This window comes from Haliotis rubra, unplaced genomic scaffold, assembly GCF_003918875.1.
Source record: "Haliotis rubra isolate DU_JTF1 unplaced genomic scaffold, ASM391887v1 Scf643, whole genome shotgun sequence".
Classification (NCBI taxonomy): domain Eukaryota; kingdom Metazoa; phylum Mollusca; class Gastropoda; order Lepetellida; family Haliotidae; genus Haliotis; species Haliotis rubra.
The window spans coordinates 433,469-459,275 of record NW_025767350.1 but is presented as its reverse complement, the minus strand read 5'-3'; the positions used below and the strand labels follow the sequence as shown (position 1 = coordinate 459,275).

At 38.4% G+C, this 25,807-nt stretch overlaps 1 protein-coding gene across 1 annotated transcript; it reads right to left on the bottom strand.

The window, feature by feature from the left end:
* Positions 1-288: 288 nt before the first annotated feature.
* Positions 289-25,807, bottom strand: LOC124256908 (protrudin-like). Its single transcript, XM_046690878.1, is given in 13 exon segments — positions 289-3,198; positions 4,024-4,105; positions 5,002-5,051; positions 5,278-5,407; positions 12,785-12,850; positions 13,628-13,749; positions 14,730-14,742; positions 14,745-14,844; positions 16,049-16,144; positions 18,124-18,295; positions 19,304-19,374; positions 19,903-20,052; positions 25,642-25,807. Coding segments are annotated over 13 exon segments (1,161 nt in total). The 5' UTR covers positions 25,665-25,807; the 3' UTR covers positions 289-3,112.

Sequence of the window (25,807 nt, the reverse complement as noted above, 5' to 3'; positions counted from 1 at the left end):
TGTACCCATGATGGGAATCGAACCCGGGTCTTCGGCTTTAACCACTAGGCTACCCCACCGCCCCTGATGAAGGAGTAAGAATATACTCGGAAATGTCGTGTTCCTCATCATAAAGAAATCCTCACCTTCCATATTTTGGAACTTTTCTCAATGACCTCAGTCCTTAAAAATCTGTTGTAGTATTTTGAAACAATTTGAATAAACCAAAATATGAAAAATGTTATTGCTAAGGAGAAATGCCCATGAATAAATCAGGTTAGAGTAGTAAAAGAACTTTAGTCTTCATTCCACCAAAAATGTTCCAATTATTACTCATTTGTTTTTAAGTTTGCAAACCTGGACACATTTGTGATTACAGCATTGTGATTATTATATTCTTACAGAAAGACACTGATGATTCTCTAAGCATTTGTTTCCTAGCTATCAGAGCACCATAAAAATATTGGCAGTAACAGCAAGTTATATCTGTTGGTGACCGACGCCAAAATGGCTGGATGATGTAGAACACAAATTCTATCACACGTGACTACCTCACACTGACATTACAAAAAATGCAACATGGTCGACAGACATAGTTTGCATGAATTAACACAAGTTGGTTTCTAATTTCCTGATTTGAAATCTGGTGTACAAGAGATGCATCAAGATTGATAAATGATGGTTTGAAATTCCTGGCTTGGATCGCCAATGTTATTTTTCACAGTAAATAAACTGTTATGGCTACAGAACCTGAATATGCTGAAAGGTGACCTGGAAATCATCTATCATTTACTAAAGTCATTATTATGAGAACATATCTGTCTTTCTGCATCCTGGGTGTTAACAGATATGTCAGGAGGGGCAGAATCTCTTTAATGGACATATACATTTGTTTTTGGATATTTTGAACTGCATGTGAAAAGGTTGATCATTTTGGTAACTGGAAACAAGTATTTCTTTGTAGAGCCTCATTATGGTCGTGAGGATTGTTTCTTCCTTTCTGTGATATTTGGGTTTGTATGGATTCAATCACAAATGTCAAGGTCTTTCTTAAAATTTCACCCTCAAAAATCCAAAGCTCTTGGCAGCCGATCATTGAAAGGGAGATAACTATGTCATTGCTGATATTAAACAGATCATGTATGACTTGTTTTCTTCAAAGTTGATCGAAACATAAGATTTCCAGCCTTTCTGACAATAAAACAGATTCACATTTTATTCCCAGTTTGCTTGAATTGATACTTGTCTCTTGGATTCACAGAATAATACAATCTCATGCATCTCCAACACAGAACATTTGCTATATGTATGCATGAACAGGCTGGCTACCATTGCACTGAGCCTCAAATACTGCCTGGTAATAGCATTATCATCATCATCATCATCATGAACACCAAGTGACCAACCAGACATACAAAGGGTCAACAAGTGGGCCAGAACTGTCCACTAAAAGGCCAGCCACAGACAGCCAGATCATCATTGATAAGAGTGCAATAAATAGTTTCAATGGGAAAACAGTTGTCAGAAGCAGGAAGTACCCATTCAGGTACCCTAAAATATAATATCACAGGAGAAAAATCAAGGGCTCCAAGCACCCCCTTAATTTCAACACTGCATCTATATACTAATCAAATATCCTATGTAAGCAACAACTGAAGAATTTAAGGTAGAAAACATGGCAGAAAAACAAAGATAACCCCACTTTCCCAACAAACAACTTCCCTAACAAGCAAGTCCTGATCCTGACACTGCTACCTGTACTGAGGGAAGTACATGTCCACTTGGCCTAGGTTGTGGATATCTCCTTGAACATTGGTCATGGACAATTGGACATCTCCATGAATGTAGGTCATGGCCATCTCCATGAATATAGGTCAAGAACAATTCCCTAAATGTAGGTCATGGACATCTCCATGAATGTAGGTCAAGAACAATTCCCTAAATGTAGGTCATGGACATCTCCATGAATGTAGGTCAAGAACAATTCCTTAAATGTAGGTCAAGGACAATTCCATAATGCAGGACAATTCCTTAAATGTAGGGCAAATCATGTCTCACAAATCATTTGCATCACCATAGGGCAACTATCAACCTTAAAACTGCTAGATACTGCTAGAACGTACACCACTGTAAGTTATAGTTATATTCATACACCTCCACATCATTCTTCATCGAAGTACATGCCCCCAACGCTGCTTTCATAAGTCAAAGGAAATATCATGGGCTCATGACTCCCAACAAACAAACTGATCTTTGGTCTTTTGACATGGTCAAAGAATTGTGCAACATTGGTCCAACATGATTGTATAATTATAAGAATATGCTAAATGGCATGCCTAAAATTTCATTGCTTTGCATTAAAATTGTCAAGATTAATATCTACATGATAAAATGTTGTTTAGCTTCAACTATCTGAAACATATATGATATGATAAAATGTTGATGAACACAGAGCAGGAAAGCAAACTGCGTGCAACACTAGATTCCACATGGCACATAATACATTGACCGGGTTACATAACTTAAAAACAAGCATTATAAATAGGTTAAAAGATCAAATTAAAAACAAGGCATATAATAACAAATTAAAAGTACATAAAGTTTCAAAGTTTTCAATTTAACAAGCAGGCTTAGAAATGTAAAGAATGATGTTTAAAATGTACATTGGATTTGGTTGTCATATATGAACATCATGATACGATTTGAAGAGGTTTTATAATCTTACTTGCTTGCTGACTAGCACACACCATTAGGTTGTTTTATGACAGAATAACAGGTTTTCACTCAGGACATTTCAGAACAAGACAAGGAAAATGTAACACTGACAAGGGGGGGAAAAACAAAATGATTTTAGTCTGGATGCACTTGTTCTAAAAACATATTACCTACCCGTTTCTCATTTCATTTTAGTAATGAAAACTTCTAGCAAATGATTTTTTAAACAAGCCTTACATATACTAAATCCTCACGCTTGAAAATGATCAGTGAAAATGAACACTCAAGACCAAATTGAAATTCTTCCTCCAACCTTCTTGGTCTCTTATTTTTTCATCTGATTGTCAAAGGTCAGGGTCATTGACCTTATCCTTGATGTCAAGGTCATTTGCTGACCTTGTAACAAATGTCAAGGTCATCAACTGACCTTGTCTTTGTCCTTTTTCGTGAGAAGCTCATGACAAGTATTGCAGACAATCACAGTCTCAGTCTGGGCCGCAGGAGCTGAAAAAGATAAAAACTAACATGAAACACTTATATCTACCGTCAGTGGTCTGCCCAGCTGAGTGTAACACTCAAGATCACAATAACTGCTTTTCTCTAAAGAAACAAAAATTTCCCTGCCTTTTTCAACAGAATATAGCATACAAACAAGCCTTGTCAGTGTATCAATTTAGAAACTAAGCTTGAAAGAGTCCATAACATTGACTGATTCACCCTCAAATACTGATATACTCGTGAAGATCCGGGTTAGATATGCTTGATATAAGAGGCAACTAATGGGATCGGGTGGTCAGGCTAGCTGACTTGGTTGTCATCGCATCCCAATTGGTTAGATCGATGCTCATGCTGGATTTGTTGGTCGAGATGATGAGACAGCAAATTCCAGCTACATAACAGTAATGAACCAGGAGTGAGTGGGTGAGTTTGTTTTACGACGCTTTTAGCAATATTCCAGCAATATCACGGAGGGGGACACCAGAAATGGGCTTCACATATTGTACTCATGTGGGGAATCGAACCCGGGTCTTTGGCGGGACGAGAGAACGCTTTAACCACTAGGCTACCCCACTGCCCCTAATGAACCAGGAACCGGTCTGTGTAAAGCTAGTGGTCAACTGTGTGAACATCAATCCATGTCATCAAGGCACACATAATAATATGCCAGGTTGCACATATTTCATCCACCCAACACCCACAACCTGGCACAACCACCAAGTAAGGGACTTGAGCGAATCTAATCTGCTCTGGCATCTTCACAGGGAACAAAGTTTCCATCTCTTTTAACAATGATTTTGTACACGAGGACATCATCAAGTCAGGACTTACACGTAGCTCCAAACACGGATCTAGGGACCTTCTGGTTGCAGCACTTGTTGCAGAAGTGGTTCCCACAGTGCCGGCAGTAGTACTGCAACGGAAGCATTTCACTTAGATTAATACTGTGTCCATAGGCAAGACACAGGAAACAACCAACTCTCAGATCATGACTATTGTCTATTCAAGTTGTACAAGAGAAAAGACCTTTTGGCCAATAATAAAGTTTACAAAACTAGAAGGTGTGCATGTCTGGCATAAACCTTGCTCAACCGGCTGATTTGAATGAGTTTGTTCCACACTCTAAAATACAATCACTAAGATCTGATTTTAATGTGAGTGAGTTATTGATTATGGTTTTACGTCACTTTTAGCAATAATCCAGCAATATCATGGCCGGGGACACTACAAATGGGCTTCACACATTGTACCCTTGTGGGGAATCGAACCCGGTCTTCCGCATGACGAGCAGGCGCTTTAACCACTATGATACCACACTGCCCTTGATTTAAATGTGATTGTTCTACACTCTACAATACAATCACTAAGATCTGATGTGAATGTGATTGTTTCATACTCTAAAACACAATCACTAACATCTCATATGAATGAGAGTGTTTCACGCTCTAAAAGAAACATCGATGGCGTATTCAGAAAACAGGAGTGAATTTTGCAGATCAGTTACATCACATCAAGTCAGCATAATTAGAGAGGAAGTCCTGCAATGTTAAGGTCACATGGCTGAAACCAACAAGGATGCACCTCAGACCATTGAGGAACTGTATGAGTTTAATTGGCAACGTTCCAGCAATATCTTGGCTTTGGAGGCCAGTACTGGGGTTCGCACATTGTACCCAAGTGGGGAATCGAACCCGGGTCTTTGGCATGACAATGCATGAAAGCATGAATGCTTTAACCACTAGGCTACCCAAAAGCTCACACGATCAGACTAAGTTTATCTTTTGTAAAGGAAATAAAGAATGTACTTACCCTTCTTTTCAAAAATGATGAGAAAGACACTTTGCATGTGAAACAGTTTTCTGAAAAAGAAACACATGCTGTGAATCAGCCGTCACAACAGTATAAACATGATAAACATGGCTTATTTATTCATTTTGAGAACTATTGCCAAAAATAAAAAATCCTTTCTGACATCATCATAGGAAAAGAAATAAACATGTAACAGATGAATTTTTTTCCGTAAAGCCACTACTGTCCCTAAAACAAAAGAATATGTCAATATGATCAGGAGTTGTGCCAACTCACCACTGGCGAGCTGTTGCCGACGCCGTTTGAGTTCCAGGAGCCTGGCAACCATACCAGGTTTAGACGGCGCCGGTTCTAGTCTAGTGAGGTGGTCCCCGTCCAACTCTACCGTGTTCTCATCCAGATCTTCCTGTAAATGATATGGACACTTTGAAGACATAGACAGTAAGACCTCATCAGTGCAACACTTCTGGCTTGGAAGGTGTACACAGTTTTGTATCAACATTTGTAATCAAATACGCTACATATGTGTACCATCAGATTTGTACCACATTTCAAATGCACAAACAGGTTTGTACTTGCGATATATTGTAACTTGTATATTGTATTATAACTCAGTCACCTCAAAAAGAAAATCTGTTATACAGTGACTGTGGTTTATAAACTTCCAGTGACGTCACTGTATTGTCTCGATAGGTTCTCCTTTTCCCGAGTAAACCTCAACAGGCAGTTTCGCAGGCATTCTCCCAGAAATCCTGGGGATTTTCTGAGGAATAGCCCTTGACTTTATTTTGCTTATACTATCTTTGTCTTGATATTACTGAATATGATTGTAAAATATCACATTATTGAAAACTTCCAATATCTTGTGCTATGCCTGGTTTCAAACCTGCAACCCTTCGCTTACTAGCTTGGCGGTTTTATCCACTAGGCTACGAAGGTTCACTGTGAAGAATGTGATGGTTTGTCAGTATGAACCACGTATTCGGTTTGGATCCTTAACGTAGAAACTAGGTCATTACCAACTTAAGGGGAGATAACTTGACATGATGCCACAAGCACACATTTGGTTTAATGATATTTCAGTGAAAGTTTCTTGTTGCTGGCTGGGCGAAAATCAACAAAATGTAATTTTTGAGTAAAATTGATATTTTATACTTATTTATCCTGACTCATGCTCTTTTGCTTGTCTCCTTCCTCTCTGCTTAACATAGTGGAACACTTGTATCTCCCTAATTGAAGTTCCCTTCAATGTAAAATCACCAATTAGTACACCACGAAGTTACCTCCCTTCCACAAGCTGAACCAGGGCTTCACCTCTACCCATGTGCCTCACTCTCCCTCATATACTGAGCCCAACATTTGAATTTACAGGAAATCCAAAGTGTTATTTGGGAGGATGGGAGGGTTGACTCATGAGTCAGGATAAGTATAAAATATCAATTTTACTCAAAAAATTACATATTTTTCCTTATCCTGACTCATGCTCTTTTGCTTGTAGAATCCAACAGAGCGGAGGTGGGAATATATAATACTTTGGATTTTAATAATTAGTGATTTGAACTGTGATGATTGTAATAACCCTATGAGAACTTCATAAAGGCATTGAACTGATGAATTCCTGCTGCCAGCTTATCAGCTGCCATATAGAGGTTATTACAATGTACTTATTATGATAAGTATATATAATATTAATACAATGCTTAAGACTAATAGACTTAAGCTTGTTAATATGCTAGTATAAACTCCTTAGAGTTTGTTAGCTAAAATACTTTAAGATATAAACATAGCACTAAGCTTAAAATATGATTAATTTTAAGCTAATTATATAATAACAAACCTCTTTAGGGTTTGTTAGTTAAAATATTTATATGATATAGACAGTGCTGAGCTTAAGATATGAATAAGCTTAGCTATATATATAACAGCAAACTTTGTAGAGTTTGTTAGCTAATACATTTTTACAATATGAGTATAGTATTGTGCTTAAGATATAATTATCTTAAGCTACATATATAATAGCCAAACTTAGTAGAGTTTGTTAGCTAATATATTTTTACAATATGAGTATAATACTGTGCTTAAGATATAATTAACTTAAGCTACATATATAATAGCCAAACTTAGTATAGTTTGTTAGCTAATATATTTTTACAATATGAGTATAGTACTGTGCTTAAGATATAATTAACTTAAGCTACATATATAATAGCCAAACTTAGTAAAGTTTGTTAGCTAATATATTTTACAATATGAGTATAGTACTGTGCTTAAGATATAATTAACTTAAGCTACATATACAATAGCCAAAAACTCTGTAGAGCTTATTAGCTAATAGATTTATAATGTAACCATAGTACTAAGCTTAAGATATGATTAGACTTAAGCTAAATGTATATAGCAAAAACTCCTTAGAGTTTATTAACTAATATACTTTTATGTTATAAACATAGTACTGAGCTTAAGATATGATTAAACTTAAGCTATATATATATAATAGTAAAACTCCATTAGAGTTTGATAGCTAATACATTTTATTATGTTGATTTAGACCTAGTATTGAGCTTAAGATATGAAGTAAACCTTAAGCTAAATATATAATAGCAAAAACCTTTTAGAGTTTTAATAGCTAATATACTTATATGGTATCAACATAGTATTGAGCTTAAGATATGAAGAAACCTTAAGCTACATATGTATAGCAAAAACTCCGTGAGAGTTTGTTAGCTAATACATGATATAATGTAACCATAAAGCTTAAAATATGATGAAAACTTAAGCCCAATAATATATAATAGCAAAAACTCTTTTAGAGTTTTGATAGCTAATATACCTATATATATAAACATAGTACTGCGCTTAAGATATGAATAAGCTTAAGTTACATATATAATAGCAAAAACTCCATAGAGTTTGTTAGCTAATACATGTTATAATGTAACCATATTGCTTAAGATATGATGAAACTTAAGCCAAATAGCAAAAGCTCTTTAGAGTTTGTTAGCTAATATAGTTATATGATATAAACATAGTACTGAGCTTAAGATATGAATGAGCTTAAGCTACCTATATAATAATAAAACTCCGTGAGAGTTTGTTAGCTAATGTATTTTTACAATATGAGTATAGTACTATGCTTAAAATATACTTGACTTAAGCTCATTATATAATAGCCAAAAAAAACTCTGTAGAGTTTGTTAGCTAATGCATTTATCATGTAACCACTGTGATGATAAAAACGAGCTTAAGCAAATTATATATAGCATGAAGCTATTTAGTACTGTTATAAGATAAGTAAAAATCTGTAAGATTGACTTATCTTCTCGAGGAACTGTCAACTGTTGTGCAAGGACCATGGGATCAATTGGTGGATACCTGAGATGTCCTCGGTGGTGATATCTCTCAGATAATGGTTGGCAACCACCATATCGGATCTACAGTAATAAACCCTCCATTATTTCAAATAACATTTGTGTAGATGAAATTGTAGAAGTTAGGGCTCTAAAATCAAGAGTATTAAAGCTCATGGAGGTCGGATTAGGTCCATCTGTCTTGTATGCACGTAGTATGACAGTTCTGATCCAAACGGAGATATAGTACGTGAGACTACACTCGCGAAGTTGATGATAGAGGAAAAAATCTGTTGTATATTTTCTTCCTGTTTGGTTTGGTGGAGATAAATTTACAGTGCTCTTGCTGGCCAGCTGATAGCATCATCGTATCATGGAGTCCAAGTATGTCATCCAGGCATGTTCATAAACCTCACTTGTGAGGTGTTGTAGCACTATATTCATATCCCCAAGTTGGTATGTGAAACTTCCGTTTATTCTCCAAACAGAAACTTAGTAGGTTTACTAACCATCTAGTTGTGTTAGTAGCTTGATGATGAAATTCAGGTGTAGTCTGAAACGCTGTGGATTTCGATCCACTTGTATCGCGTCGTCTAGGTAAATGGTTGCGATGTCCTTGACGATGTATGTGCACAACCGGGAGTTTGTGTCCTCGATGAACTTTATGTAAAATCGCCTGACTGCTGTGCCCTTGTCTAAACTTGACAGGGGAGGTCTCTAACCTGAAGAAAGCAGCCTAATCATGAAGGTTCAGGTTAACTGGGCTGTAAGGAGGCTTGCTCGTTCATTGATATAAAGTTGTCACTTGCAACCTATGTCTTGAACTGTGAACTATGCTCGACCTCTGTGTAGGCGTTGTTCATCGGGGTCCAATCAGAATAAGGCATTTTGATTCTGTAGAGTACCCGCCTGAGTGTCACCGGTGTAGCAGGAAAAGGAACCTTGTATAATATAGTGCCGTCGTTGATATTAGAACAATCATCGGTCTTCATCGTAACTTCCGAAGTTACCCGAAAGTGACCACGTGTTTCGAGGATTAATGGTAAACGCTAAGCGAAGGCCGGCGCAAAATACCTTGCTCTGTAATATTAATGCTGGGTAGGTTATTTTCCTGGCTGTCGTGGAAAGTACTTCAGTTTTGAATATAATTCCGACTTCTTTATATATAAAGGTACAATAACTTGTAAGTTGTCAGCTTGTAGACTGTATACATGAATGTATCGTCATAATTGTAGAAATTAAAGCTGAATTTGTTGTACATATTTCTTCTCAGAAATGTTGACGATTATGAGTTATACTCACGCTGTAACAAGGCTGCTGTTCAATTTCGATATTGAATTGTCTGCAGATATCGCGTAATGGTCACGCATGTAGATAATCGTATCGTCGTCCGGGATTGCATATACTAGCAATTTATACGGAATAGTTGATTTCTGTGAAGATCTATGAAGCGTCGTTGACAAATTAATACAGCGACGTTTCTGTGTTGTAAATAGCCTGTGCAATTGTCTTCGCCAGAGGCTTATAGATCGGCATCTGGCATACAGTTGATAGACAACTTGGCGCGATGTCTTGAACGGACTGAGGAGTAGCTATATATGACGAAAGTGGCTAGTATATGGAGACCTTGGAGGAGACTTCCTCGGTGAAGCGCCGGAGACTTCACGAAGCTCTGAAGTATCCCTTCTAGATCTACTGGTGAAGTAGACTTGGAGCCACTTAGCCTTCGCGACCTTCGGGCGAAGGTATCGAATCAAAGTCCGATTAGGAATATATATATATATATAAGAGCTTTGCTTTGCTACGAATGGCCTCTGTGTTTAACAGGATGTGGGGTCGGTAAGCGCTACTCCTCGACGTCCCTTGTAGCTGGTGAGGCTCTAGCTCTTCGCTGGAGGCTGCCTGGGACTTGCTGGTTCTGCATAAGTAGGGCCGAAGTGGATCATCTTATCATTTTCAGAAGTCGTGGTTACTTAAATCTGGTGATAAGTGTCTCAATGATCGTTCTAGATCTATTTAGGCCAACGAACATCACGTCTGGGTCATGGATTCAACTGAACCAATTTACGACATTGTAGTTCTTATTGTTGATATCGATGATCAACTTGTAGTTTTCATCGATGTCTTTAAGCCTTGAAGAAGGGGTCCATGTTGTGGAAAACTTCTGATAGTGAAAGTTCGGCAATTATGGTGTCTGAACTTTTTGTGGCTTTATGGGATGCTATGTCTAGATTCTGTGCTACCGCAGCAATGGTCGATCGGAGGTAGGGTGATAGCATCTGGCGTCGTCTTCCTTCATCAGGTATGTCTGCGTCGTACTGCCACTCTAGGAAGGTGATGTAGACTTGTGTGCAGACTTGTGTGGTAACCTGTGAAGGCGTCGATGTGGTGATGTACGAGGAGATCGGAGACTATTGACAGCTTCGGGCGAAGCTCTGAGTAGTCCCTTGACTCTGTTAAATGGCGATCTATATTCGGGTGTCCTTCCCGAAAGTGCAGCGAATGCCTTCGGCCTTAACGCCTTCACCGTAACGCCATGAAGCGCCATGGGGCTTCCCTGCGCTCGGTGCTGGGGAACGGCGATTTGAGCTTAGCGAAGGCTTCCGTGAGGTCTGGTGGCTGAGTCTGCATCTAAGGATGAAGCCGAGGAATGTGATGATCTATCCGCCGCTGGGCCTTCGCCAAGAAGCTGTACATCTGGGTCCGCCGTCAAGGTGGTCTGCGGCGACTTCCTTCGCGAAGGCTGCATCGTCTTGGCTGCTACGTTTGACTGGAGGTGCCTCTAGAGTGTTGTCTAAGTTGGAGCCTTGAAGGCTGCATTACTCTGGGCTGGCTGCTTCTCCAGTCTGTAGTGACCTCCATCACGACCATGATTTGCCGTAGTAGCTTCGTCTGGGATGGTCTGCACGCGAGTAGTCGGTGCCATCTCTGCGCTGTTAGTGGTGGGGCCCTCAGGTAAGTCGTCTGACATCAGTGTAGAGACATCAGGCTGCATGACGATCTCTGCTGATGTCATTGTAGCTGCTGTCACCGGCGCTACTTGTCTCATACTCGCCGAGATGATGATCGGCTGATCATCGTGAGAGGCCAAGTTCAGCGGCTGGAACAATCTCGGTTGAGAAAGTCCTAGTAGACTTCGTTGAATTCCCTCAGAGGTCGACGCTGCCCTGGGGTGCGAAGTCTGCGTTGAGTGTTGGGTAGCGACGGGACCCTCAGGAAGATCATCGAATGTTGATCTGCGCTGACATCACTGTTGCCGACATCAGTCATTCTTTGATGTACATCAGGAATGATGATCGGCTGCTGATCATCATACAGGCCCAAATCTCATGATGAGAACAATCTCGCCGAGAGAAAGTTCTAGTAGACTTCGCTGAATACCCCTCAGTGCGACGAAGGGATGTCTGGGGAAGTAGGACGCTTCTTGAGGCGGGCGGACTACGCCCCACGCTCTCCACCATTCTAGCGGAAACCCAGACGGAGGGGGGTCGACCAACAGCAGTAGACTGGCGAGGGGTTCAGGTGTATCAGTCATGCTAGACTCTGCATACGTGACTCTATCTGCTGCGCGTCTCAAACGCAAGCAATTATTTATTAAAGGTAGAATTGGATAAATTAGTATCGCAACTGCAACGTGAATCACATGAAACATGGCGCAGTACAGCTAGGGCATATTAAATGCGGATCAGCAGCAGAATAAAAACGTAATGTGCAACAGTACAGAATTTTTATCAACGTAATCCACTGCAACAGCACGCTGGCGCCCGTGCATAAACAGTAGAAACACGACTAAATATCAATATATAATTGTTGAAAGATACTAGCTAAACCTCTATAGATCTCTATACGAGGTAACTAACTAAATATAATCAAAAGGATATAGTGTGTCGGGAGACTGGCAGCGCTCTCACGTCCAGCTCACTGGGCTTAAGAAGGAGAGAGTGAGGCACATGGGTAGGGGTGGCGCCCTCGTTCCCGAGCTTGTGGAAGGGAGGTAACTCGTGGTGTACTAATTAGTGATTTTACATTGAAGGGAACTTCAATTAGGGAGATACAAGTGTTCCACTATGTTCGCAAGAGGAAGGAGACAAGCAAAAGAGCATGAGTCAGGATAAGGAAAAATAGGAGATTTGTTATATACTGGATGTTCAGATCCTCGATAATCTCCAGGGTATACGTCCCGATAAATCTCCACTATACCCTGGATGCATCTACGGCTCAAGCCGATCATTTTATTACCTCCCTTGGTTGGCTTTTTATCCAATCAGGTGTCTACGCTGGGAAGTTGAGCGTACCAATCACAACTCACTTTCGCTTTTAAAACAATGTCTTGATGGAAACCTGGTTTAAAACATTCATGATGAAAAAGGAGATTTGTTTTACACTGGATATATTCAAAGCTGGAACAGACAGTAAAGCAAGTTCTCTTTACTCACATCATACACCTCATCTTTGTCAGGAGAATCTGTAACATCACCACTAGAGGTTGTCTCACTGCTTCCCTGAAGGCAGACAGAACAAGATTCATTAAAAACTAAACATCTGTAAAGCACAAGGTATAATCCACTAATATTGACCAAAATATCTGTTTTGGGGAATTAGGTAAAAATCATTACGAAAGGTAATGAATTTGTTCAGATGACTTCCAGCAAAGTTTCTAAAAACCATTATGAAATGTAACGAAAGAGTTCAGATGAGTTCCAGCAAAGTTTCTTTTACGTACTACTGTTCAATATCCAGCTGCCCCGCATATGCTCAATATTCGTCATGAAGGTCAGATTGGTAGATCAAATGAGAGACCTTGAAAAGTGACTGAGGAAATATTTACTAAATACTTGTGTTGAGCAGTCATACTTTTTACACATTTTAGCTACCAAGGTTACTGTCAATGAAATCCAAAATGTGGAAAAGGAAATAGTTCAAGCTGCAAATGAACACAAATTTCAAGTTTGGCAGTTGAATTGTGTCAAAGATATTCGACGACACAGCAAAATAATTAAGCAAAAATACATGTTGTAGTTTAATAATCTCATTGTCTTACTTCTACTTATGCCAGAGGTATAAACATCTTTATTCTGTCTTCTGGTGTATATTGAGTCCGGGTTCCATTTGACCAGAGTCAGCAACCCATGCTGGCCATAAAAGGCAACTAACGGGATCAGGTGGTCAGGCTCACTGACTTGTGATTGTCAGGTCTATGCTTGATTATTTACAGACTGATGTAATATACCTGGAATATTGCTGAGTAGGGTGTTAAACAAACAAACAAACAAACCAACCTTTGACTGAGATTCGGATGGGTTGACGGCAGTGCTCTGTGCTTCATGAGTGTTTGATGCCACTCCAGAGCAGGGCTTGCCGTTTGCTATGTTCTGCAGAAATGTCCACTGGCTCTGGAGAACTGGAATGGAGCACATCAACAAATAGTGTAATTCTAGTTCCAGAATAATGAGCTGCTAGTATTATATTTAGGAGATAAACATCATGTGTTGGCCAATTTCCGGGTGTTATTGAGTATTTGAAGCACGGGAATTCATTTGGAACTGACAGCGTTTGCCAGAGGTTTCAAATGAAATATTCCTGTGCTTCAAATACTCAATAACACCCTGAAACTGGCCAACACATGATGTTTATTAGTTTATTGACATTGTAAACACAAAAGTAAAGCAAAAGGCCCACATGGGTTTTACTGTCTGCACTCATTGACATCGGAGTACGGGTACAGCAGTGAAGTGTCATTAGCCGGCCGTTTCAGCTGGTTCTTATGGTAGCATCTGGAACTGCTCATTTGTGACGTCATTCCGACTTTACGTCACAATATGATTTGAATGACGTCACCACTGCTGACGACGCAACAATACAATTGTGTGCGGCATTTGAACATATTAATACACAGCAAATAGTCTTACAATTTCCGGGAATGAAATACCATTCGATCATGTTTTTCAACCAATCAGAATAAAGAACACAGTGACTTTTGGTTTACAATAACTGGTAGACAACCAATGTCATCACATTTACAAGAAAAGCATTGACATACTTGGTTGATCATGTTCTTAAGCCATAGACCCGTGAAGATCCAGGTTAGAATTGATCTTCAGTAACTCATGCTTGTCCTAGGTGACTAATTGGACCGGGGTGGTCAGGCTCGCTGACTTGGTTGACACATGTCATCGTATCCCAAATGCGTAGAGCGGTGCTCATGCTGTTGATCACTGGATAGTCTGGTCCAGACTCGGTTGTTCACAGATTGCTGTCATATAGCTGGAATATTGCTGTCATATAGTTGGAATATTGCTGTCATATAGCAGGAATATTGCTGAGTCCAGCGCTAAACAACAAAAATAAGGACAAAAAACATGAAACTAGGAAGATACTCACGACTGACGGTGTCTTTGTGGCCACAGAAGAACCACATGACCAAAATGAAACAGATCCACCGAGCCGCGGGAAGACCACTAGGGAAAGGATGAGCACACTCAACTCTGCATGGAAGCTGAAATGGGTTGAACAGTATGTAACTATATACATACACCACTAAACAGGTCTGAACAAACATGTAGGGGACATAACTCTAGATGGCACAAAACTCACAGCATTATCAACTGAAACTGGTTTCTTAAAGACACATGAAATACTACTTTTCTCATGCCACTGAACAACATTTCACATAAGTTCACAATGTGTGGGAAGGCAATACTTCAATATAGAGAGAGGATGACAGCAGATGAAAACATGACATGGATTAGTATTCTCAATTACCGGTACTCATCAAAGCTACTGCAGGGTTGGAAATAACTTTAACACTGACAGTGTACTCCGGTACAGTGGCACATGTAAAGTCACTTGCCCTGATAATTTGTCCACTATACCGACAGTTTTCTTGCTGATTTTTTAAATAAACAACATAATTAACATTGGCAAGTCAACTGGACACTGGTACAGTGTGATATACAAATTTGCTTGCCCGAAAGAGAAAAACACTGGACTCGGACGTCGGGCAATGGGTTATTTCCACCCCTGTACTGGTCATGTGTGTTTATCACCTGATCATATTGGCTGTACTGGCATATTTGGTCTGAAATTTGGTAATCGTGGTAACAATCAGACCAAAAACATAACACTTGGCACCTCCTCTATAATCTGTGCAGTTATGATGTTTATCGAAAAATGTTAAGTGAAGCATACCAGCTTCTTAATGCCACTTAAGGAAGAAGCATTAACATGAATGCTTCATCCTCTGTTTTGGTCTTCTTGTGGGCAAGAGGCGGTGGGGTAGCCTAGTGGTTAAAGCGTTGGCTCGTAGGTTCGATTCCCCACATGGGCACAATGTGCCAAAGATTTCTGGTTATTGATACTGGCACAATGTGTCAGTCAAGTCAGTCTTGTTTACAAATCAATGCTATATGAAGCCTTGATCTTATTTACCGTGATACAACCTTGTGGATAACAGCTTCTGGTTGACTGCATTTAGCAACATTTCAATGCAGATTCTGTCACTGTTATTGACGTAATGTAAGTTGTTATCCATTAACAACTATTTTTTAATATTTAATCACTACTTCTAGATACCAGCAAACAGTTCTACTGACATGAACTGGGAATTTAATCCTATGAGGGAATATTTTACTGCGATTGGTTCTTTGGATCAAATATGATAATTATGATGATTATCATGATTACAAATGTACGTTACTCACATGATGGCTGGGACGGTGTAGTCCCACTTGAGAAGAGCATAGAAGTATGCCAGGTACTCATTACACTTCACCACAAAGTCATGCATCTGTATCAGGCTGCAAGATAAGGGACCACATTCAATCATCAGTGATGGGTATTGGATGAACTTTTGGAGTACAAAACAAGAAGACAAAGTCATCAATATACCCCGCAATGGCAAAATACTCTTCATGATTATGTCTATGAGTCATGATTATGTCAAATATTTAGGTGTGTATATAGAAAAGTGGAAGGAGAGTATTGAAAGGTTTTTAAAGTTCTGCTCCGGAAAAGAGCACTATTACCAATTTCAGTCAAAGTGAAACTTGTTGTCATGGAAACGCGAAAATATTTTATTCAGAATTCCAAAACTACCAAAAGGCACCAGTACACCACCAGATATATGTATGTGCCAAGTTTGGTGAAGAAACATTGAACGGTTTTAGAGTTCTGCTCCGGAAAAGAGCACTACCACTAATTTCAGTTTTAGTCAAGCTTGTTGCCATGGAAATGCCAAAAATATATTATTCAGAAATCCAAAACTACCAAAAGGTACCAGTACACCGCCAGACCAATCCATGTGCCAAGTTTGGTGAAGAAATAGTGAACGGTTTTAGAGTTCTGCTCCGGAAAAGAGCACTACCCCCAATTTCAGTCTAAGTCAAACTTGTTGCCATGGAAACGCCAAAAATATATTTTATTCAGAATTCCAAAACTACCAAAAGGCACCAGTACACCACCAGATCTATCTATGTGCCAAGTTTGGTGAAGAAATAGTGAACGGTTTTAGAGTTCTGCTCCGGAAAAGACAAAAGTGCACAGACAGACGGACGGACGCACGCACGCACGGACGGACACCATTTTAATACCCCCCGCAAAACGCGTTCGGGGGATAATAATGTAGTTGTGCTTCAACCTGTGAAGGTCCAGGTTAGAAATGATCTAAAGCAGCCCATACTTGTCATAAGAAGACTAACGGGATTGGGTGGTCAGGCTCTCTCACTGGATAATTGATGACTGCGACGTTAAAAAACAACTTATTGATTTGTTGTTTAACGCTGCTCTCAGCAATATTCCAGTTATGGCGATGGTCTGTAAATAATCGAGTCTGGACCAGACAATCCAGTGATCAACACCATGAGCATCGATCTATGCAATTGGTATATGGTGACATGTGTCAACCAAGTCAGTGAGCCTGACCACCAGATTCCGTTAGTTGCCTCTTACGACAAGCATGGGTTACTGAAGATCAATTCTAACCTGGATCTTCACGGGTCTAAACAAGAACTGAACGAACAGTAATGTTCATGTTTTGCAACTGATACCACAATATGTGTTCTTTTATCTGTAGTTTGTTATGAACCTGAAAAAAATTGGACCTGTTCAAAACCTCTCCAACATAGTTCATACTACTTCATTCTCCATTCTGTTTGATATTGCTCTGTGCACAATTTGTGTATAATACATTTTATCAATTTAATAACTTTTGAATTTCATTATTTCATCATGTTATTGTTAACTTTGCAAAAAAATATAAATATGTATGATTTCGAAAAACACCTTTTGATATGAATTCATTAGCATTTCAAATGCGAGTGTACCAGTAATACTGCATACGCATTCATCCACATTCCTAATCCTTGAGTCTTTGATTTATTCCATGTTATAATTATAGAATAAGCAATATACAAGCTGATATACTGGTTTGGATGACATTCTTAACAGATCCATATATAAATTCACATTATTAATCACTTAAAAGAAAATGTGCAAAAACACCCAGTGCAAATCAAGCATAATAATAATATAATATACATCATATCATGACTGAAATGCAACAAAGATGGGAGAATACTTTAGTGTCAAGTGACGTTACTATGATACTGGGGGCGACGGGGTAGCCTAGTGGTTAAAGCGTTCGCTTGTCACACTGAAGACCCGGGTTTGATTCCCACATGGTTACAATGTGTGAAGCCCATTTCTGGTGTCCCCCGCTGGCGATATGGCTAAAAGCGGTGTAAAACTCACTCACTCACTATAATTCTGCCTGCCTCACCTGTATCGGAACTCGCGGACAGTGTGTAGGGTGTTGTTCTCCTCGTCGCTAGCATAGAAGTTGACCCTCCGTGTGTCTGGGAGGATCTTGTCCAGGATGCGGGTGTGGACTTGGAAAAGACACGCAGCGGCTATGAGCATCACCAGGAAGGCAATCAAAACGAACATCGCTCCTGAAAACATCAAAGTTGCAGAGTTTAACCTACCTTTCTTACAACACCAACATGATCAATATTACTTGTAAATTTGCATTCAGGAATATACTACATGATTATGGTCTGCAAATGATTGAGCTTGACCAGACAATCCAGTGACTCACATTATGAAAATCAATCCACACAAGTAGGGCAATGTGACTTTCAACTAAGTCACCAAGACCACCTGATCCATTTAATCACATCTTATGACAAGCCATGGACCTCAGTGTATTGTTTGTTTGCTGTAAATAGCCACACTAGGCAATATTCCAGCCATATGGCAGAGGTCTGTAAAAAAACCAGTCTAGACCAGACAATCCAGTGATCAACAGCATGAGCATCGATCTACACAACTGGGATTCGATGACAGAGGTACAGATAAGCTGCATATCTGCGTAAATTACACAAATATTTATGTGAAAACTCAATTCCTATTAAGTCTATTGCGTACAAGTACGCTTGAATTTTTGTAAATACTCAATGAATGTGATCTTACATGCGTACACAAAAACATGTCAAATCTAAGCTTGCGTACAGGTGGATAGATAAAATAACTGAAGAGGTTCTGTTTCAGGTCATGAACTTGACAACTTGCAGTCTTTCTTATCGTTTCTCATATTACAGATCAAATATAAATAACAAACAGTAACATTTAAATTTTATGACATTTTTACATTACAATAAATGGAAAATGGCAAAATATCCAGTTGAGTTTGAGTGAGGTGAGTACAATTTATTTGGTTACTCAAAAGAAAATCAGGATACCCAGTTGAGATGAACACAAGTGAGTACATAACTCAATGGCCCCAAAAGTTATCTGTAGCTCTGCGATGACATGTGTCAACCAAGTCAGTGAGCCTGATCTCCCGACCCCGTTAGTCGCCTCTTACGACAAGCATGGGTTGCCGAAGACCAATTCTAACCCGGATCTTCACGGGTCGGACCTCAGTGGAGGATGCACATCGAATTGATGAGGAGCCTTACCTTGAGTGAGAATCAAGCAGGACAACAGTGAGATCAACCATAAGGCCACTGACACACCCGGCAACTTCCATCTGAGCAACAATTGAACATATAACTGGGTTACAAATTAGACACAAAACAATATTTCACTACATACAGATAAGCATGTTACACCATATACATTATGCATTACAAATCCAAAAGTCCACCAGAAACTAGTTTGGCCCTATATGTGGACATTGGAGAAAAAAAAATCCTTTAGACGTGTTTAAATCCAAAGCACTTATCACAATGACATAAGGCCATATTCAGGCAAAACAAGCATTTAACGAAATACGAACATTTATTCATGAATACTTTGTTTAATATCATGGAAAAAGTTAACGATTATCGAACTCGATAATCTATATCGATAGACAGTCCTAACAGGAGCTGAACTGAAAGTTAAAATCAGTCACTCATCCATCATATGCTGATGCAGTAAGTTCAGCACTAAACTCTCATACTTCATAGAAAAATGTGATGACAGCAATGCCTAAGTATCCACTCAAGATGTTTCTTTTTCTTTTACAATATGATGCAATTCCAGTTATGAAGTTTCCTCTCTGCGTAGTACCAACCTTCTAACATCATCTACTGCGAAGAGGACAAAGGCGAAAGGTTCGATGAGCTTGGAGAACCTCTCCACCTCCATGACAAAGTCTGCGATGTCCACATAGTTCTCTGTGTCTTTCTCGGAGGAGTTGTCCTGCTTCCCCATTGTGGTCGATCTGAACACACAAAAGACACAATCAATAAATAAAAATAATTTCTTTTTGACTCTTAGAATTTTTGTTTGCTGATAAGGATTTGCTGATTACTTGTTTTTATCAATGTATTCTTTATTTATTTGATCCGCGAAGATCCGGGTAAGAATTGATCTTCAGTAACCCATGCTTGTCATATGAGGCGACTAACAGGATTGGGTGGTCAGGCTTGCTAACTTGTATCAGTATCAAGTCAACAGATGGTGAGACTCAAGACTCAAGAAGATATGGCTTAGAATTGATCTTCAGCAGCCCTTGCTAGTTGCAAGAGGCAACTAACAAGGTGACAAGGACAGGCTTGCCGACGTGGTTGATGTTGTATTGTATCTAAATTAGGTAGATTAATGCTCATGATGTTAGTCACCGGATTGCCTGGTTCAGGCTTGATTCTTTACAGACTAATATCAGAGCTTAAATATTGCTAAAGGGGTGTAAAACAAACAAGGGGTGAAGGTAACATGCCGTATTAGTGATGCTTATCATGGTCTTCACAAATACAATGTGAATGTAATTTCATTTTATATTCCGAGTTTTGTTCATGAATATGAAATATATAAACAGTGATAAAAAGGGCAAATACGAACAATCAAACAAAAGGTAATAGTTACTAGGGCTGCAATGAATCCACTATGAGGTGGATATTATGCATATAACAAATACTCCACAATGAACACCCACATTGGGTAACGAATACAATAATAAGACAGAAGCTGATGTGTTATTCATTATATTCCATGAAACAATAACAAAATACATTCTTTAACCTGTTTGGACCATGTTGACTGTGATAATTCATCACAACAATGACAAGTGACCGCATTACTGTCAAATTAATACATAAGATTACTATCATCTCACGCTTGGATACATGTCATTTTGCATATTCCACTTTGCTAAATAATACCAAATTCAGGCAAAAACATTCTTTTACAAAATGCATGAATATTCCATTCCAGTGACCGTGAATAACAAATTGAATTCATGAAGCAATACAGTTTGAGTTAGTAACAGCCGTAACCATGACAACTGATCAAATGCATGGAACACAATCATTCCAATCACTGAATATATTGAACTGAAGCTTAGTTATGTACATGTTGTCATTGATACTGTAAAATGTAAAACATATCATGCTGAAAAAGCTAAACTGACAGCATTTAATTTTGCCACCTAAACAACTAAGCTAAAACAAATACAATGTATATTAAAATGTGCTTCTGAATACTAATCATGCCAATTTCTCAGGTCATTAGCAAAACATTGTTAAAGATAATTGGCTTTTTAAAATTGTGAGGACCTTGTCCATTTATATCAATAATAATAGTAAGATATGTGTTAAACATGTTAAATAACCTTGAAGAAAACATAATCCCTTGTTAAAAGGAAACATTACTTACACATGCTAAAGATAACATGGTAAATGCTCCTTCAATAAACTCCCACCATGTTTACAGAGTATTTCCTGCTTAACATGATATATAACTCAGTGTCTTAAAATGTCAGTCTGTGATAATTTTCAAAACACTAATTGTTGAATAAAAACTCATTTTACATACACGTCATACACTGTTACACGAACATGACCATATCACAATGTAAACCACGGTAAACCGGTTTCAATTTTTTAGGGCTTAATGTATTATTTTAAACACTTTATTTCTTTTTAGGGGACTTATAACTAAAGCATACATCTGGACACCTACAAAATATATTATAAGTTAAATGAAATGTAGCACAATGTTTACATGGTCAATCTTTTCAATCACTTGATTTTAAAATCCATCACTTTACCATTACTCAAAATTGCAACCATATTGTTGCTTTGCTTTGATCAAATTAATAATTTCAGCTGAGAATGTGATTTACCTGTTTTCAGAGATATGTATACATTTTAGCAATACTCCAGCAATATTATACAGAAGGATCCCAGAAATATGCCTTACAGAACCCAGGTCCTGGGCATGAGAAACGATTGCTTTAACCGCTTGGGTAACAGTAACACACCACCCCATTTTATCTAGATCAATACTTTAAGCTGGAGCAACAGTTAGTAGCGATTCCCAATTCCTATAGCTTAGTAATGGTGCCTTGCATCTTTCCATGTTTACTTTTAACAGGACCAATGTTACTAAGCCTTGAACACTTAATTTACATTGCTACTTTGATTGCTAATGCTACAATAAAATGTTAAAATATCCCTGAAATAAGCCAAATAACAACTTAGAGAAACTCCCAATTTTTAAGGAAATACTATTTTCCCAACTTGCTTGGCTTGGGCACTTAGTATTGCATAGCATTGAATCCTATATACAACAAACTTTACTGATAACGAACTCAAAGAGACTCCTACTATTTTGTTTGATATAACCACTTAGTTCTTAAATGCATTTCGACTAAAATGTACATGAAGAGGCTTGGACAATAAAGAAAGCCAATACAGTTTGTTATATCCATCAGTTTGTTATTTTATTATAAACAGTTTCCTGTAAGTCACTGTGATCATATCAGGGAATGGCCATGATGACTACCAAATGCTGATTCTTCAAACCATTAAGTCAAAATATCATTATCTATACAGAGGTACAGATAAGCTGCGTATCTGCGTAAATTACACAAATATTTATATGAAAACTCAATTCCCTCTAACTCCATTGCATACAAGTACGCTTGAATTTTTGTAAATACTCGATAAATTTGATCTTACAGGCATACACACAAAAACGTCGAATCTTAACTTGCATACCAGTGGATAGATAAAATAACTGAGGTATATTGAGAGGTTCTGTTTCAGGACATGAACTTGACAACTTGCAGTCTTTCTTATTGTTTCCAATAACCATGATAACAAACACTAACATTTAAACTTTATTATATTTTTTAAATTAAACGAAAATGGCAAAATACCCAATTCAGTTTGAGCGAGGTGAATACAATTTATTTATTGAAAATTAGGATACCCAAATGAGATGAACACAAGTGAGTACATAAATTATCTGTAGCTCTGTCTATATCTTTCAAAAACATGAAATGACCACCCCACCTTTGGTTTAGTCCCAAGGCTACAATAATGATACACACTATGAAACAGAGTTATTAAACACGTAAAAGCAGTCAATATTTAACCATACTGACATCACTTGCTTCGAGGCATTATTGCTGTCAACTTGCTGTTATAAAGAATCAGGAGTGCCTCGGTCCCACACACCATGTACTTTATGGTGACATATGAATAGAGCTAATGACATAAAAGTGAGTAATCACTATTGGTCCTTCCATCAACATGATCAACATAACTATGATTACTTGTAATCATAACATACAGCCTGAAGTCTAGACTAACAGCTAGTCTCTGAAATGAACATATTTTAGAGAAAATAAAAGTTCTTAAATTAAAATTATAAATACAATAAAAAGGAGCCCAGAGACTTTCTTCATTTTCAGAAGTTGTGGAAATCTAGACTTGCCACATTTTCTAGACATGCGTGGGCGTTCTTGGATATATTTGCTTCAGAGTCTGTATGACAGACTACCTGAAGTCATGTGTAAGTCTACAGAGAAGGATGACGAGAAATGTCCTACTGACTCATTCAACATGAAAAACATTACTCTGATTATAATTTAGATAGCCAAGCTTAATAAGCTCAAGCTTGTAGTGGCAGAGAGATTGATCAAATATTCAGTTACATGATCAATCTTCACCATGTTCACATTAAAAATTATAAATGACAGCCATCACATCTAACAGATCCATAGCTACAATATGCAAAGACAAATTTATCAGACGACCGAATCAAATGGATCATGTCATACTATTCATTTTCATGAGGAAAAATTCAATAATGATGGATTATTAATCATTGTGTTAATCAAACTGACAGCTCCGATTAATTATCAACATAAACATTCAAGTCCGTGACTATTACCACCACAAGCATATTACAAATAAGAAGTACATAAACCCTGTCTTTGCCTGACACAGACCAAAATACTCCCTAAACAATATCTGACTATGTGATTTTCATAAACATAATAAATGTGAGTGAGTATGGTTTTACGTCGCTTTTAGCAATATTCCAGCACCACCAGAAATGGGCTTCACACGTGTTACCCATATGGGGAATTGAACCCGGGTCTTTGGCTTGAAGAGCGAATGCTGTATCCACTAGGCTACCCGACCGCCCCGATTTTTATAAGAGTAAAATATGGATTTCACCATGTATGGCAGTCAGTGGATTTAACATATTTAGGATATATGAGTTGTGAACAATAACACATATGCACAGAACTTTACTTTAGGCAAAGGATTGAAACATCTGCCATTATCAGTCTCGTACAGGAATTTATATATGGTCTCTGCTGAAACTGGTGATGATTTCAAAACAATGAGGCCACTGCCTGTTTGACATGTCCCTGTAATATTTAGGTTGATGGGGTTCCCAAGGATGAATCCATTCTACATTGTGCATATCCTGTTCCTTAACTCTGATCAGAACCGTCTTTCTGCTGTATGAGAATCAGTGGCATACATACAGTAGGGACTGAGTATGGTTTTATGCCGCTTTTAGCAATATTCCAACAATATCACAGCAGCGGGCTTTACACTTTGTACCCATGTTAGGAACAGAACCCAGGTCTTCGGACACGTAAACGCTTTAACCATTTGGCTACCCCATTGCCTCAGTACATACAGCAACTCTTATGCATTACAAGAAGCACAGCATTATCCACAATGCACCCATAATTAGCAAGACAAGTGATTAGGCAAGTCACCACAACAACAGGAACCAATATCAGTACCCATGTTAGGAATAGAACCCAGGTCTTTGACACGTAAACGCTTTAACCATTTGGCTACCCCATTGCCTCAGTACATACAGCAACTCTTATGCATTACAAGAAGCACAGCATTATCCACAATGCACCCATAATTAGCAAGACTGGTGATTAGGCAAGTCACCACAACAACATGAACCAATATCGGTTTTGAGTTGAAAAATATGGACTTGTCTACCATTTCCATGTACTGTTCCGTATTCCTATATTTTCTAGGGTACATGCATCTCGACATTGAGAAATGGCACCTTCAGTGCCCTCAGCTACATTTAGCATTGTTCACAGTTTCATGTCAGAGAAAGAACTACTCACATTGATCCCTATTAAGCATGATAATTCATCAAACAATCCACATTATCTTGTGCGTTCACACCACAATCTTGTGGATCCATGGATCAGATCAAAAGATCAGAAATAGTCTAATGCAGTAAATAAACAGAACCATATAAAGGAAATGACGAGATCTGTCAATGATAAAATTCTAGCTCTTGTCTTGATGACACATTATCATTATGAAAACACAAAACAAAAACCATCTGCCTAGAAATAAGTGCACCACATCATTGAATATTATCACAACATCAGTTACAGTATCACCTAGGTTGAAATATAACAAAAATAAATGTTTCTTGAACATGTTGAATGCTTTTCACTCCTGTCAATAATTTACACGGAAATAATGTTGTCACATACTTCACGCCCATCGATGCAAAAGCTTACCTTGTTGCAGAGTTCTGCAACATAGAGGACACCTGTATAACTACGAGGTCATCGCGATCTATCCAGACTGACAAAGAATTTCTGTATTGCGAATGTGGCTGATTGATTGATTGGCAATATCTTCCGTTTCTGTTTTTCTCCGACAAGTGCTAGGCCACTGCAGCGC